The sequence below is a fragment of the Gallinula chloropus genome, assembly GCF_964237585.1.
Source record: "Gallinula chloropus genome assembly, chromosome: 4".
Lineage (NCBI taxonomy): Eukaryota > Metazoa > Chordata > Aves > Gruiformes > Rallidae > Gallinula > Gallinula chloropus.
Genome location: NC_140088.1, coordinates 22,649,376 through 22,666,192, shown reverse-complemented (window position 1 = coordinate 22,666,192; position 16,817 = coordinate 22,649,376). Strand labels below are relative to the sequence as shown.

The following is a 16,817-nucleotide window of genomic DNA, read 5'->3' as shown; positions in this document are numbered from 1 at the left end:
AAAAAGCAGAAGAGCAGGAATACAGCCAGAGAGATTGTCTGACCTCAAGCCACGCTCAGAGCCCTTCTTAGCATGATACAAAAGCGTTATTTGAGTAAGGACATCACAGAGAGGGCAGACCCCGGACAGCTGTACCCCCTCCTAGGATTCTTTAGGTGCCCCAGAGGGGTTTTGCCACCCAAGCACCCACAGCAGTTGCACAGCTATGCCGGCAGAGGATTGCAGTGCCTCGGGAAACCCTCCGGCTCAGAGTTTCCATTTCACTAAACCTCGCAGGCTTCAGGTCCCCATGTCATCCCTCCCGCCCCTCTCCCTTTGGCAGGGTTCCCCTTCGTGCAGAGCATGCCCTCCAGTGTGCCCGGCGGCTCCAGCTCCCTCTTTCTCCCAGCCTGTAAGAGCAGAGAAAACCTTTAGGAGTTACAGGGCAGGCGATATTTTTGGCCTGGGTCACAGATCGATTCCTGCCCACTCTTGCCCTGCCATCTGCAGGGAAGGGTCTCCAGCTGAGGATGTAGAGACGAGCTTTAAAAGCTGCAGAGCAGGAGCACGGCACGGCATCCACCAGGTAACATGCATGAGCCAAAATCCCCTCTCCAGCTTCTATTCTCCAGCTGCCCATCAGCTTATCCCCTTGCATCCCTCCCACCACCCAGATCAAGCCAATGCTTTTGTAACTCATTAGGTGGAAGGGGGGTGACAGTGCATCCATCATCAGCACCCTGGCTTTTACCAGGAGGAGTTTGCCAAGTGGGGAAGACAGGGTGGGTACCCCGTGCTGCTGAGGAGAGCAGCACCTGCATGGGGACGTGCAGCTAAACCAGGCATCATGGCTTCTGCTCCCCCAGCCCTGCTGAAAGCACTAACGCAGCAAACCAGCCTTCATGCTGCATTTTCAGCACCATCAAGCATTTCTGCAGTCTTCCACTGGTTCATTTTCCTTGGGCACTGCACGAGTTGGGCACGTCCCCAACACTTACTGTATTTGCCCAAACTGGCAGCAGAGCCGGGATGTGTGGGAGGGGAGTCCCCCAGCTGTTTCTCCTTTTACATTTGCTGCAGACCCAGTTTGGCAATGGCATTCACCAGCCTCCTTCGCCTGCCTGGGGGTTATAGACTGTCCCTGCTGCTGATGGGGCATCACGACTCAGCTCTTCTGCTCTGAGGATTGGATCTATCATTTAAAGAGGAAACGTGTGTGCAACGGTGTGTGAAGCCTGGGCTTACACCAGGGCAGCTCTCTGCAGATGCCAGGCTGAATGTTCCCGTGGTCCCGTCCAGCCTGTTCACTGCCTGTTGGCTGGCAGGAGCACTGTGGGCATCTTGTGGGGTTGCACAGTCTCTGCTGGAGCGGTGCTCTTTGTGCACCGGTGGCAGGGAAGCGATCCTTATTACTCAGATTCCCCTCTCAGCTTCTTAGCAGATGTGACATTGATGCAGGCTACAGAAGGGACAGGTAACCAGATGTTTCTACCTAAGGCAGCTCTATTTTCAAATCGATGAGATGCAAACATTGCTCTCTGTGGCATCCTCTTAGTTCCAGTGCACATGTCCTTGCTCAGCTCATTTCCTGATCTGGGCACGCTTGACAACTGCTCCAGACAACATCCATCTTTATATTATGCATCATATCTATGCTCCATCTTCTCCATCACCACCCACTGCAAGCAGGGCGCCTCTGCTTTGCACTGTCCTGAGGGATGTGCCTGCATCCCACAGGCTGCCTCTGTCAAAGCACTCGTGTCCATGTTGTGCATCTCACCTCCAGTCCCAGCATGATCTGGTTCCCAGTTTGCACAGGCCCAAGGGGATTGGCTCCATCCCTCTGGATGAGGGCTTGTCTGGTGCACGCATCCCTCGCTCATCTGGCTCACAACCAAGGATCATTCCCTGCAGCTCGGTATATGTTTGCTCTTTCTTCTCTTTGTGGGTCTCTCTATCGTCTTTGGCATGTAACTATAATCCTCTCAAGTATTTGTTTCATGCACCTAGTCCTTATTTAACCTCTTGATGCCACTGCACATCAGTTTTATTCACAGCCTGAGACATTTTCATCACCAGCTTTGCTTCTCTTTACTGTAGACTGTTCTGCCTAGGATATAAATTTTGTGCTGCCTTTACCACATCTTCTTGCATCAGCAGCAAGGTGTACTTGGAATTGCCTCCAAGCTGCTGTAGTGCAGCCACACCAGCCTAGAGAGCAAGCAAACCAACACCAATTACCTTGCGCTCTCTACTGATTGCATGGACCAGATGAGAGAGCGATGACGTCAGCTCTGGCTGCAATTCTCCCAAAAAGCTATCTGATTTTGTTAGAAGAGGGTGCCGTGAGCATTCGTCTTTGGAGAAGCCCCTCTCACCAACCACCTGGTGACAAGACAGCACTAAGGCCAAAGAGAACGTGCATGCAGGTCACAGACATGAACCGGGATCTCAAACTGCATGAAGTCCCTCCACCTGCTGACCACAACCCAGAGCCTGGTGTGCCTCTACAGTGACAGCATCTCCACCTGGTAAAGGATGCAGCAAACCAGAGTTCTTCCTAGAATAGGAACTAGAGGCAGGGGCAGAGATCTAGAGAAGTTTCCAGTGGGTAACCTACCCCAAAGTCACGTTTCTTTTCGTAGGAGCACTCATAGGGGTTTTTTGAGATGGGCCACAGGAAGATAGGCAGAGCAGGGCCACTTGCAGGGGAGCTGTGATCAGGCCTTCTCATCTTTTCTGACTGTTGGCTCACCTATTGCAGCAGCCAACACACTTATCAGGAGATGCCTATAAATACAACATTCACACATTAGCCCCAGTAATTTTACAAATTGTGTAAAGAGGAGTTCTTTGGACAACTGTTTGTCTTTTTAAACCCTTACCCCCTGTGCTTGTTGCACACCAGTCAGTGGGCAGCATTTCCATGGTTCACTGCCTCCCATGGCTGTATGGAGCCCAGCCAGTGAGCTATAAAAGCCCTGTAAAAATGCATCTAAATACCTCTGCAGCCCCAGAAGTCTGAAATCCTACCTGCAGCTTCACATTCATTAAAGACTACAGAGTTTGCAAATAAAACCAGCTACATCCTTCCCATGAAACAGGTGCTCCTTCACAACCCAGGAGAGATCTGACTCCTGAAAAGAAACAATACCTATCCCTTATTCACCAACTACTGACCAATAGAGAGCAGAACGATCTAATACCAAAGCTGATCCCGTATTGGTGCGCAAGCCAGGCCAGAGAATCCCCTGTGGTCCTTCCTCACCCAAGCCTGCCCATGACTCCTCACTTACAGCTATGCTAGAGCTACAGAGGAACTTCCACTGACACCTCCTTTGATTCAACAATGGTTAAAGTATCCAAAGCGAAATTGTTTGCCATGAAAATGTGTTTTGAGTTGTTACATCATTCGCAGTCTGAACGTTTCTTCTCCCCCCCCTCCAAAATCATAATCAAATAATTTCAAAACAGCATCCTTTGATTTATTTACTGATTTTTACATCCTACAGCTTTTCTGGTTTTGGTGCGTTTGTCCCTTTATACAGACATCAGCACTGAAACACTTGAAGTTGTCCATGAAAACATGTTAAGTTGACTGGGGAAGGGTGGGGACGTGCTTTTCTTTTTTGTGACACCTCCAATTATAAACCTTTTACTATGATTTAGGGCAGGTAGGAAATGGGAATCACAAGAGCCATTTGGGATGGAAAACAAAAATCTTATCCTGTCCCCCCTCTCCCCTTTCATTTCTTTATTGTGCTCCAGAGAAAGGGTTTCTGCAGTGGGGTATAACCTGCAGTTCAAGGTTAGAGTAGATGCCCTACGTTCACCAAAACATTCTTTCCAATTTAATCAAAGCAGCCACCAATAAAAGGAGAGTGACTAAGTAAGTATGCATGCTCAGAGAAAGGACATAATATGTCTATAATTAATTATTTTCTGTTCCTGAGTAAAATCAATGACCTGTTTTATGCAGCCGGTCAAGCAGAGACCAGAACAGCCTTAAACTTTAAAGTCAGCTCTTCTGTTTAAGCTATCAGCAGACTGCTGCCATTTTACTGGCAATGACAGGATCATAAAGAATCTGAACCACAATTCAAACCAAGACCATGCTTCCTCCCAAGCTCCTCTAATACCCCTGCTTGGCATTTGGGCTCAGGGTCTTGGTCCTCAGGTTGTCTCTTCCTTTCTCCAGCTAGAAGAGACCTGGTGCAGTGCTCACCATGCACAGTGCTGTGCCTCTTGCAGCAACCACTCAGATACAGGGGAGAGCAAGCATTCACCAGGTTCAACTACCTCAATCCTGGGGTGTGGGGTGGGGAGCCTGAGGGTGCTAATACCTTCTCCTGTTGGGGCTTTGTGACATCTCAGAGGTTCAGGGGCACAAAAAGGAGAATAAAGGGCAACAAATAAGCCTTCCCTTAATACCTAATTGCCGAATTATGTATGACTCCACCCACTTTCCTGATACTGCTCTTCCCTGTGCATCTCAAGAGATTCCATCAACACCTCCATGGAAGACTCTAGAGTATCATTTGTCCTGTGAAATTTGATCAGTAGGAGAATCTACCCCCATCTTATCCCCTTCTGGCCATGTAAGGTCAGAAGTTCCCCATGTTGCATAAGAAACAGGGAGGGGTCCGGACACCTCCTGCTTCAGCATCAGATGCAAACATAAGCCAGCCTCATGCACCATTCAGACAGTGCACGGTGCAAATGCACTCACTAAGCTGGTATGGTCTCAGCGGTGACGGGGCAGAGCAGGGTACAACACATCCTTGGGTATGTTTTAATTCTGTTGAAATTTTCTTATCGTGGCTTTTTTTCCCTAAGCTTCCAGTTGGGTTGGCTCTGGTGGTGCCTGTTTTTTTTTTTTTTTTCCCCAGCAATCAGTCATCAGTCAAAGAGGAATTAGTTGCATCAGGGTATTAGCATGAAGGATTGAGCACTCACCTCTCCCTGACACCCCTCCCCCAGGTCAGCGCTACTGTAAGGAGCAGCATCTCCTTGCAGAGCCAAGCACAAGCTCATCAGTCTTCAGGGAGACTGAGAGGGATGAAGCAAATAGAGAGCTTGCCTCTGACACTAACCCAAAGGTGCATCTGCATCCCTCCTGTGCGAGTTGGCCTCATCAGACAGGTTGATGGGTGCAGGAAATACTTTGATATCTCAACCCATGAGAGAGTGACTCAAAATCAGATTATAGATACATTACTGCACAGGGTCAATGAGCAACAAGTCTTAGCAGGATGGCACTGGAGAAGCAGCAAGAATTTGGTTCAGAGGTGGCTTGCTGGCATAATTCACCAGCACTCCAGGTGGAACAGGCCAAGCATAACCAGAGTATAAAGCTGCTTTGGAGATGTCCAGAGAAACCATGCTTGCATATCCCCATCTCCCTTTGAGTACCTTGAACTCACCAGCTGCCTGGGCACCCACACTGAAAGGCTCTGAAAGGCTGTGATAAACCAAAGCCCAGGACAGGAGGAGGGCTGGAAAAGGGGATGAAACACCCAGGGGCTAAGCAGCTGTGCATAACTGCATGGCATTTGGACAGCTCACACATTGGCCAGGGTAAATGTGGGTTTCCATGCCATCCTTACCAGCTCACTTTCGCAGTCTCAGCTCCAATCTTCAAGACAAACTGCATGCAAAACACCCCTTCCCCCCCAAAAAAAGAAAACATTCACCAAACCAGCCAGCTCCAAACCCCCTCTGCTCCAGGAACAGTATTTTCCACACTTGCAAGCTCTGCATACAGCGCAACCATCCCTTTGCCAGGAACAAGCAGAGCCAGAGCTTGCACTCTTCCTCTCAGAGGACAGCAACAATCAAAGCAGAGGTTCAGATTTGCATTTTGCAACCCCGACTTTTGCAGAACAGTAAATCTGACTGGCAAACTTGAAAAACTGGTTTCATTGCTTGGAGCTACTCTGCTAGAATATCTGTCCTGGCAACATCACCACCATTGGCCCTTCACCTGCCCAGTACTTTCGATGCAGAACTTTGCGGGGCCAAAGCTGGGAGCGTGTAATGGTGTTACTTGATAGCCCTTCTTCGTGCTAATTTTAGCTAGTAGAACCTCTCATGCTTTCAAAAAGTAGTCACTTTATTTTTGAGAAACTTCTTGTACTTTGAACTTATCTTAGCTACTGTAAACACTCTTTCCCATCTGATATTTTGAACTTTCCTACAGGGCTATAAAAATCACAAGAAAACAGCACCTGAAATGATCTTGAAGGAATGACAGCTTGTTAATTTTGTAAACCAAACCAAGTAACACGATGCACCCAACATGCAAGTGATTGCAGATGGAAACAAACTACACATCAGTAAGTACTGAATTTCATCTTTCTTACTATTGGTTCCTGATTTTTGTGGTAAACTTGCTCCATCACTCAGCTGTTTGCTTTGGTAGATGTACTTACTATACCTGCTTTAGACAACTAAGACACAATCTCTGTCAATACAGGACAGCCTCCTCAGACACCCTAGATCTAGGCTAGATGTCTCACTGAAGATAAGGGATCAGGCTGGATAACTGGAGACATGGCCAGGGCTCATCCTTGGGGGATGAGACAGCAAGGACAAAACCTAATCAGCAGAATGGGAGCCAGGACCATTGCCTGGAGCTGCTCTTTTGGAATGTTCCCAGAGGAGGTGAACAAGGCAGGAGACCAGTTGAGGTGCTCATAGGAGCCACCCCACAGCCTCTCCTTAACCTCCAGGAAGGACTACCTAGCCAAAACAAACACCTTGCTGCTTTCATGCTTTAAAATGTTTGCTCACATAAATTCAAACAGCATTTTCTCCTTACTTTGCTACAATCTACCACTCTCTTCTTCCCATCGCCATGAAAAACCCTGAGCCCATGATCCTTCAAATAAATAAAGTATGAAGAGTGCATGTCATTAGCATTGCTAAATCGCTATTACTTAGAGACTTTATGAAAAAAACCTAGGCACCTTTCTGAAATTTATGATCTAAATCAAATTATTCCACTGCAACCCAAACCTTTGGGAGACTCCATGCATAATGGCAAGGAAATCATTTGTGGTCTGGTCTCACCATCATTATCAGGATCCATCATTTCTGAAGCAAGTGCCAGCCCCAATTGCACTCTTGTCACTGTCAGATCCAGTCTTTATGCTTTAAAAGTACACCTATATCACACAGCATTAGCAGAAGCGTGTTGAGCAGGCAGGAGTTACCAACAGGCCAACCTTCAAGCCTTGCTCAGTAGCATATCAGCTGTCACCTCATTATTAATAGCCACCTCGCTCTTTGAGCTTGTTTATTTTCCTTCCCTAAGGTGGTGGTGGCAGGAGGGGAAGCTCTGACATTCAGGTCCAGGTGTCTCAGAGTCTGACCTTTCCTTCAAAGAGCAGAAACTGCAGATGCAATTCAAGGAAGAAGAAACTTTAGACCCTCGTGTTCACCCGCTCAGTGGAGGCCCAGCACAGAGCTACAGGCGAGGGTTGAGCAGATTTGTTGATTAGTCAGCTCACGTACACAAGGATGGTCATAAAACTCAGCCTATAATTATTTTATACCTGGAAAGAGAACCAGAAGTCTATCCCCTGTCTTGAGGGAGAGCAAAAGCTATATAAAGCTACAACATTCAAAACAGACTTGAGCTTTCTATCAGCAGTTTCCCCCAAGCTTAAACAAGGCTGGTTTACGGCCTGCAGGAAACAGGCATCGCAGTGGTCGTGGGCTGTGGTTTTCAATCTCACCTGACATAGAATCACACATTAAAGCTTGTTCAGAGAAACAGCACCCCTGAAGCCTGCTTCAGAAAGATAAGCAGTCCCTTTCACTATTAGTGTAGACCCCAAAGGTTCACTTAAGGGTGGATGCCATGTGAAAGGGCATTCCCTTTCTGCATGGTCTAAATATGCAGGACAAGGAAAACAGAAATTGGAGAAAAGCAGCACCTTGCGCTGCACCTCAAGGTCTGACCATGGAGAGCTCACATGGGTGTCCAAGCCCCTCTCTTTGAGCACCACTGACCTGCTGGGAGCAGAGGGTGGTGGGGAAGGGGCGTAATTTGGAACAGAGCCATTGCTTTTCTCTACCAGCCCCAGAGCAAGGTACTCTCAGTACCTCAGCTTGTCCTTGTTACACCTAAAGCACACCAGTCTCAGGAGATAAAGCTAAGGTCATAAGGGGCCCCAGAAAGACAGGGAGCCGACGGCTACCAAGTAAGACTAGACTAGTAACTGCAACAGCGAGGCACAGCCTGCTCTCCTTCACTAAGAAGAGCAGGAGGAGACCCCAGCAGTGCTCTTTGTGTCCTGGTGTGACACACAGATGCACAGAGGAAGCAGCTCTCTGCTAAGCAGGCTGGCTTTGCAAAGGTTGTGGTGTAACTTCTTTGCCCCCATGCACAGTGGTTTCTCCACCTGGGGGAGGCTCTCATTTTAGCAAGTGATGAACAAAGCACACTTCACAGATGCTGTGTTTTCTTCTGACACAAACAACAAAACCAGCCACCACACTCCATGCTTGCTGCTGCAAAGAGAAAGGATTACTTTACTCCTCCTTGGCATTGCCAGAGACACACAACCAGAGCACCTGGACTGCAACATCTCTTTTTTGGGGGGGGGGGGGGGGGGGAGGGAGGGTATTCACCATTCTAGTAACCCCACTGCCACTCCCCACCTCCACATGCACCATGATACTTCATGAGAAAGCATGTTTTAAAGTTCTTTGTGGAAAAATGTCCCCAGGCAGACACAGCTACCTGAAAGAACTACACACATATGCTCCAAGCGAGGTCTTTCCCTGGTTCCTCACCACCACAAGAGTGGTCTGGTGTCCCTGGAGAGCTTCCATAGAACCTGCTAGCTTCTGTGCTGGAGCCAGGACCTGAAGTACAGCAGTTGTTTCTGATGAAACCACATCTAGGTTCACGTGGGATTTAAGTGGAGGAAATTATGCCCTGCAAATCACCTTTCCATGGAGAAGGAATCTCACACCATCAGCCTTTGGGGCCTTTCCCAGGCTCTCCAAGCTGACAGGACGCAGTAACAGAAAAAGATGCTCGGCCTCCTGTTCATCAGCCAACCACTGAACAGAGTTGAAACAAGTTGGTGCAGACAGTTCAGGCACACTAGCAGTTTCCACCTCATGCCAGGACATCCCTATACACCCCATTGCTACAGTTCTGGCCTCATTTTTAAAAAACCCAGCAGGGCAAAGAAAGGGCAGAACACAGGGCTGGATGGTGTCTGTATTTCCCCCTGGTTTTGAGGAATATAGACTCCTTGAATGCCTACCTCCAGGGAGAGCTGAAGCAGAGGATAGAGAGGACAAAGGTATCAATAAGCAGAAAGGTGACAGGGAGAAGTGATACCTAAAAGCTTTCCTGCTCTTAATGCTTTAAAGAAGCGTGGGTAAGGGTAGCACAAACTATTAGCTGTGTCTACACCACAGAAGTACTACTACTTGAAAACTAATTTTATGGAGGTGATTTTACATTAGATGGTTCCAGGTCACAGTCAGGTCAGAGTACTGGGTTCCCACGCTGACCTCACCTCAGCTGTATAAAGCAGACCACAGAGGATTATTTTTTTCCACAGCTGACATCACCAGTGATTTTGGTTGAACCCTGTGATGCTGCTCAGGTTATTATTTGGGGAGCTAAGCTCTGTTTTTTCCTAGCTGATCAGTCCATAGGAATTCTTCTGCATGCTGCTCCATCTTTCACCCAAACACTGCTTATTCCCATTTTACAGTCAATTACCCCAATAACAATGAAGAATGCAGCAAGGTGACAAGACTCTGCTACATGGTGGAGGCACATGGAAAGCCCTTTTCCCCACACACATCAAGCTCTTTCTTCTCATCACTGAGCCTGATGTTTCTCCGCTTCCCACTCTAGCAGAGATCCGTGAGGTCTTAGAGAACAGCTTTGCTGCAGGAACTCTTACACCAACAAAATCCTCAGAGTTGCTGTAATTACAACATCTTCCTCAAATTTTATTAAATGCTTACAAAAAAAATATCCAGGACACAGTAAATTTAAGCAGAAAGCAAACTGATGCAGGAAGAAGAGAAGCTGCCCTCCCTCCAGGAGAGCAGAACCAAGTTGCAAAATCATGTTGACATGGAAAGAGGGCAGGAATAAGACTTTAAAGAAGGGTTGGGTGACATGCTAACACCATGAAGTATGAGGACATGGGAGAGCTCAGAAACAGCCCTGAGAGCTGACTTACAGATCTCAGGACCAAGGCTAGAGTGCCAATTTTTAGGGCTCAGTTTCCCCATGTTCACAGCAAGCCCTGACCTTCCCAAACAAATCACAAGGAAGCCTTTTTGCCAAGGCAGCTTCCAGCATAAGAGCAGCAGACATTTCCCAGACATCCCATCCACCCCCAGGAGCATAACAGGCAGGTTATCAACATGCCCACCACCTCTGACATACAGAAGTAGTGTTTTAATCACTAGCACTGAAGTCCACAGATTATAGAACTGGCAAACCTCCTTTCCTAAAGAAGGGAGATAATGCCAGCAATCAGCACTTCTCATCTGGGAAAGAAAACCTCCCACCCATGTTAGACAGAGACAGGAAGGCAGCAGCTATTTGAAACAAAGCTGCTATTGTCACTGTCAAGATGGCAAAGTGGCAGGAACATTTTGGCATGGGTACATAGTTGTGATTAAAGAATGGTCTGTGAGCTAAAGAAAAAAAACAGGTCTAAGCTGAGTGTGATTTGATGTACACAGAGTAAACGTAAGCCCCTCAAAACAGATGTTGTAGAGAGGCAGAGGCTGCATTGTAAACAGGGGAAGACTTTATCCACAGCTGGCACCAGTGGAGTGACAAGCAGTCCTTGCCATCTCCCCACACTAAGGATCTGCCCATAGCCCTTCTTTCAAACAACGATTCTTTTACCAGGTTTCTGTTCAGCTCCCTCTGTCCCACCACACAGCTACCAAGAGCCACAAAAGTAGGAATTATTAATCATGTAGCAAAAGCCCTGCCAGCTTGGTAGGGCAGCAAATCCCTGGGGAGAGAGAGGATAGAGCCAGATAAAAAAGAAATAAACAAAAGCCAATAAAAGAAGCCAAAGAGTCACATAGAAGGTTAAAACAGGGGTGGCTTTTGCCTGCTGATACAGTTGCTTTCATCCAACTGGGGGCAGCATGGGGTGTTGCTCACACCCTAGAGGCATCAGGCGGTACAGAAGCAGACATCGGCCAGGAGGAGAAAAGAAACATCCTTCAATTGTCTTCTGTGGGGCAGAGGAAATAGTGGCATTGAGGGTTGCATCGAGCCAGGACGAAACTCATCTGCAAGACAAGAGAACAAGAAGTTTATGCATACGGTTCGGCCTGCCACAAGCCGGTAGCCCGGGCTGTACGGGGCAGCACCTCACCTAGTACAGATGCCTTTCTCCTACCCATCTCCAAAGCCCTGTCAACCAGCCCATAACGCTTTGGTGCTGCAGGACAGCCAACCACGCCACATGCCCACGGCAGAGCTGATGCCAAGGGCTGCACGCCCGGCAGAGGTCACGGCTGCCCAGGCAGAGGGAGGAGCTGAGCAGGTTTCCTTCAGCCACAAAAGCAGGGTGCTCCTACAGCCCCCGGCAGCCGCAGCTCTCCGCTTGGGACCATCTGTGGCAGTATCAGGTTCCTGCAGCTCTCGCTGTGTGACAGCTGGTGCAGCCAAGGGACCAGTGCCCAAATGGCTTTTCCACTGCGTGATAAATGACTCCTCCACACCAACATTCTCCCCACTGTTCCCAGTTTAGGGCTGACTGGAGATGGAGCAGAGACCAGGAGAACAACAGTTGGGGTTCTATAGTGGGTGACCTCCCCTCCACCCATAGGCATTCAGCCAGCAGCAGGGACGTGGAACCCTCTGAAAGCCTTTTGACTCAGCTCCTAGCTCAATTTCCTTCCAGTTTATCACAAAGCCACGCAAGTTTCCCAGGCAGTATTTTCACTGTGGCCCTGGGTTTTCAGCTCTGGCCTTTCCTCTGCTGATAAAGCAAGTCCATCTGCCCCTTTGCTTTTGCTCCACTAAACAGCAAGGGGGAAGACACAAATCTTACTTGTTGCAGAATTGATCCAGAGCACACAAGAGCTCTGAAGGAGAACCTCAAAGCCAAACATGACAGGGAAGGCAAACAAAGAGCTGATTTCTTTTGCTGTCTATTAGCATCTCGCTGCCTCACTAGTCAAGCACACAGACTATGGCACAGTCACATGCCATGGAAGTTACCACCCACAAGGTCCCTAAGACCCACAGAACAGCAGGTTTCAAGTCAGATAGGATGCTGAGATAGTAGCAAGAGTGATTTTAATAGGACAGACTATTGTAAGAGACCACAAATCTTGATGCTATAGCACCCAAAGCCACCTCTTCAGGAACTGAGGGAAAGTTTACATATTAGAATATACCTAAACTTCCCACTCCAAGCACCCCCATGCCCTCCTCAGTAGCACCTGACAGTTTGCAGCAGATCCCAGGCAAGATCGTGCTCTGACCCATGTGGGAAGCTGCATTTCCCTGAGGTGGAACAGTCCATAGGACAAGGAAAACATTAAAAGAGATGACTAATGGGAAGTGCACTGCCCTGCCTCTTTAGTGTTCTCAGCACAACAAAACCCAAAGCAGGCCAACCTTAAAATTCTGGTTTACCAGTGCTGCTAAATCACAGCTCATCTTGTAGCACAGGCTGTCCATGGGACCACATTAAACAGAAGCAGATGAAATCATAATCAATCCTAACAGACACGTGCTAGCTCACCTGGCAGCAGATAGTAATCACCCAAGCAATTACCAATTCCTATACAAACAAAACCAGAGTAGAGTTACACAAGAGTAGGTATGCACCTCTCCAACTGAGGCATTTTGTCCATTTTCTCTGACCCCCCAAAAAACCTAGAATATCCATAGGGCTGGGGAAGAGAGCAGGTATAGGATGGAATGGGCTCTAAGCCTTTTCTTGGGGCAGAGCAGTCTTTTTTTCCCCCCAAAAGTAGCTCTTGGAATAGAACACATCCTAATCCCAGCCTTGTGCCTACAGCATGAAGCTGATAAGCCACTGGGAATTCCCAACAGTTGTCACCCCCCAGCTGGCACAAATCCCCTTGCCAAAACAGTGGGAGGTTTCTCATGCCTGCAGCTGAAATCAATGCAGTTGGTACCACTTGCTAGACACTGCCCAGACTCTGCCCAGCACAGCCTCTGCTCTGGCCGACAGCTTGTCCACCATGGTGAGGGGCCAGGCCTTGAAAGCTTTGTGCCCCATATACCACTTCTTCAGTGCCTTCATTTGCTGCTGCTTTTAGTTTTTATTATTTTTCCAAAGAGTCAGCCTTCTCTCCACAATCAGTTTTGGAAGACACACCACGCGATTGCTCAGTACAGATCAGCTTCCCAGCCCGGTGCTGACAGCAGCACTCCAAGCCCAAAGACAACACCCGGCACTCAAGTGCCAATAGCTGTTCTGTGCTTTTGAGAGTTTTATTTGGTATAGTTTTCCCTTACAGTAGGTATCACACCACGCTTCCACCCTAACCAGAGCCTGTTGGGAGCCACCAGGAACTGAGCAGAGCACATGCAATAGCCCCTCTGGGCAACCCTGACATCACCCCTCATCCTCATTTCAGGATGCTCAGTTGCATCCAGCAACTGGGATTATGTGGCTCAGTGATTTATGTCTCATTTCATAGCAAAACTCAGCAACTCTTTGCTGAGTGAGAGCCAGGGCAGAGTACTATTTCATTCTGGTGGCTGCCAAAGAGTCATGGCAGGTCAGAGGCTGGGTACTTGGTGTTCTCCAGCCTTGCTCAGGAAGAGAAGGCAGAACTGAAACTAGTTTCATCTTTCTACCCCCAAAACAGACCTGTAGCTTGACCACAGGAAATCTAACTGGTGCTCACTAGAAAGGACATGGCAGTAAGTTAGCAACAGAGACCAGGAAAAGCATCCCCCAGGAGCAGCACTGTGTTCACCAAAGGGGGTCCAGCTGCAATGGCCATTAGGCCCAACTCAGACAACAACCCATTTCTGTCTCACTGAAGAAAGTGTGACACAGAGGGAACAGTGGTCATGCTTCCCAAGGGAAAGAGAAAACTAGATTTATCTTAAATTCAGTACTGAAAGAATATTGCCACTGTACTTGATGAAGCAAAACCACCAGTTAATGTTGCAGCAAAACACTTCTCATGAGATAAAAGCAGCTTTTGAAGTCCTGTGTTTCACAGGGATGCCTTTTTGCCAGCTGAAATCAATCAAGGCCAGTGTTGACTTTGACTCAGATGACATATGGCTGTTCTGTTGTACATAACATTGTATCAGAGTCTTAATAACTGAAATTTGGAAAGCCATGAAACACTCCTGATTTGTGCCTCTGGAGAATGTTTCAAAGCTTCAAAATTTCAGACCTGTTCTGTTTCTCTTGACATTTCCTTCCAAATCCTATTAGGACTTGCCAAGACACAAACATCTGGGGTCCCAGGGAATTCACTGGATTTTGGACTAACACCAGAAACAGGAGGGCTCCAGATTTGGCAACAGAGCTTCACCCCAGTACACCTCTTGCCTTGCCACAGCACCTTCAAGACTGGCTGAGGTTAAATTTGGGAAACTAAGTAAACAAAGACTGATGTTCCTCTTCCACAGTAATGACTCCATCGTCATCATAGCTTCTGGAGAGAGGAAGAGGAGGCCTTATGCATGAATACCTCAAAGTCTTGCCCAGGGCTAAGACCACACCAACTCTAAAGTTTTGTGTTTTCTTCCAGGAGATGACAATGCTGATAACAGTATCATCCTCCATCCAGCCAGCTCCCATCCGCCACCATCTTTCTCCCCCTCCCACTCTACCAAAGCCCGGGAAGGACAACCTGCGGCTCCAGCGGCTGCTGAAGAAGGCAGCCAAGAAAAATGCTGTCCTAGCTTCAGAGCAAGCCAAGTCCTTTCGGTCCAACCTCTCACCCGTGAATGAGGCCAGCCCTGACCTAGAGCACAATGAAAGCACTCCCCCAGAAGAGACCCCAGAAACCACAGCACCCCCCTCCACCAGCCTCCCAACTCACCTCTCCGTCAAGCCCATCACCCACCGTGTCCCCTCCCCTTTCCGAAAGAGCAAGCCTTTCACGCTGAAGGTCACTGAGCAGAGGCGTCTTGCCGAACACCTCAGGCTCACAACATCCCCTGCCATGCCCATGCTACACAAGCCAGTTGCTCCTGAGACTCCACAACAGCATGAAGGCGCAGATACCCACCTTCCCTCTCAGAGCAACCCTTCCATATTTAATCTCCACCAGTCTCCTCCTTCCAGAATGCCCAGTAAAGAAAGAGCACCAGAGGTTACCTATGTCACCAAGGTGCACACTTATTTCCACAGTGTCAAGCCACCCAGGGCTAAGACACCCACATCAAATCAGACTCAAGCAACTATCAGCCATGAAGACAAAAGGTCATCTTCTCCAGCAGCTGAAGCAACCCACTCTGAACCATCTCCAGGGCAGATACCCACTCTACTTGATGACAGCAAGGACACAGCTGCCACCCTGGAGCCTCCCATCCTTTCTGCTGAGGAGGCAGAGCCTTCAAAGGAGCCCAGGCCTGCTCCTACTGAAGAGTCCACTAGGGCCCCTTCACCCAAGCCCAGCATCTCCAATGCCCATGCCAATAAGCCTATGACCCATGGAAACAACACAGAGATATCTGAATCAGAGAGAACTTCTGAATTACCCAAGCAAGATGGTGACAATCTAAAAGCATCAGTACCTACCACTCCTTCAAAGCAAGCCCAGTCAGAGACTGCAACCCCAGCACAAGCTGACAGTAAGGGGGCCACCTCCACAGACACCAAGGCAGAACATGTCATTCAACCTCACTTGACCCCCAACTCACCTAACACCATCCCTCTCAAAGCTGAGCCATCACTACCATCAGTAGAAGCAGCAAGACCTCCTAGAACCAGTGCTGGTGGCTGGCATCGCCTCAGGAAGCACTTGATAGTGCAGCCCGAAGCACCCAACTTCCCAGAGCCACAAAGTCTGGGACAGGAGGAAGAGAGCAAGGAGAAGGACAGCCCTCAAGCAATCAGTCAAGACCACAGGCTGTTCAAATCAAGGGCCACAAGAATGTGGGATGCTATTTTATATCAGATGACAGTCAACAGAGAGAGGAAGCAGCAAGCAGAAGAGAAGAAGCTGCGGAAGGAAGAAGGCTTCTTTCTTCCCCGCCGCTTGCCCATCCTTCTACATAAGCCACGCTTTGATGCCCGGAAACTGAAGGAACTGGCTGCCAAACCCATGACAAAGATCACCACTGTGTTTGATGTGTCCAGGTTTAGACCCAAAGCAGCTGAGGAGAACACCAAAAGCTTTAACAGAATGGCATCGGGATGGTCAGTGAACTGAAGCCAGGCTGCTCCACCAGGCCCACATCTCTAGAGGTTCCTACAGGGCACCACACAAAAAACACCCATGTCTAGGTTTACTGTTTGACAGAGCCAAGTGCAACCAAGAAAAAATAAAACTAAGTAAAACCCTTGCAAGGTAGCAGAGTCATGCTGTGAGTTTGAGGGTCAGCCTCCACATGTAGAAAAGCTTCAATGCATAATGCACCACATCCACAGGTCCTGAGCCAGGAAGACAAATACACACTTGTTCTAAGAAGAGCCCACAACAAGCACCGTATGCAGTAATATGGGGAAGAGAGGGGAGGCATGCAGTGAAGGGGGGGGACATTGCCTGTAGAAAAAGCCCAGTTTAGAGAAGAATGATGGAATATGAATTTATTATTGCATTTATTTAAGCCCAAGAGAAAGAATAGAAATAAAGAGTTGTAGATGAGACAA

General features: G+C 48.3%; 2 protein-coding genes across 3 annotated transcripts in view; one reads left to right on the top strand and one right to left on the bottom strand.

Annotated features, from left to right (window-relative positions):
• Positions 1–407: 407 nt before the first annotated feature.
• PRR33 (proline rich 33) lies at positions 408–16,514 on the top strand. Its single transcript, XM_084264234.1, has 3 exons — positions 408–565; positions 6,179–6,314; positions 14,749–16,514. Exons 2-3 carry the CDS (start codon positions 6,294–6,296, stop codon positions 16,375–16,377), a joined length of 1,650 nt encoding a protein of 549 aa, XP_084120360.1. The 5' UTR covers positions 408–565; positions 6,179–6,293; the 3' UTR covers positions 16,378–16,514.
• Positions 9,937–16,817, bottom strand: part of LSP1 (lymphocyte specific protein 1) — a 48,034-nt gene continuing 41,153 nt past the window's right edge. For both annotated transcript variants that reach the window (XM_084264235.1, XM_084264236.1), the window contains exon 11: positions 9,937–11,280. The gene's annotated coding sequence lies outside the window, so the exon portion shown is untranslated. The remainder of the gene's footprint in view (positions 11,281–16,817) is intronic.

Excerpts from the sequence above, each read along its gene's own strand:
- PRR33 (XM_084264234.1), top strand. The coding sequence starts at position 6,294 with ATGGAAACAAACTACACATCA. Across the intron at positions 6,315-14,748 it reads TGGAAACAAACTACACATCA|GAGATGACAATGCTGATAAC; the intron begins GTAAGTACTGAA and ends GTTTTCTTCCAG.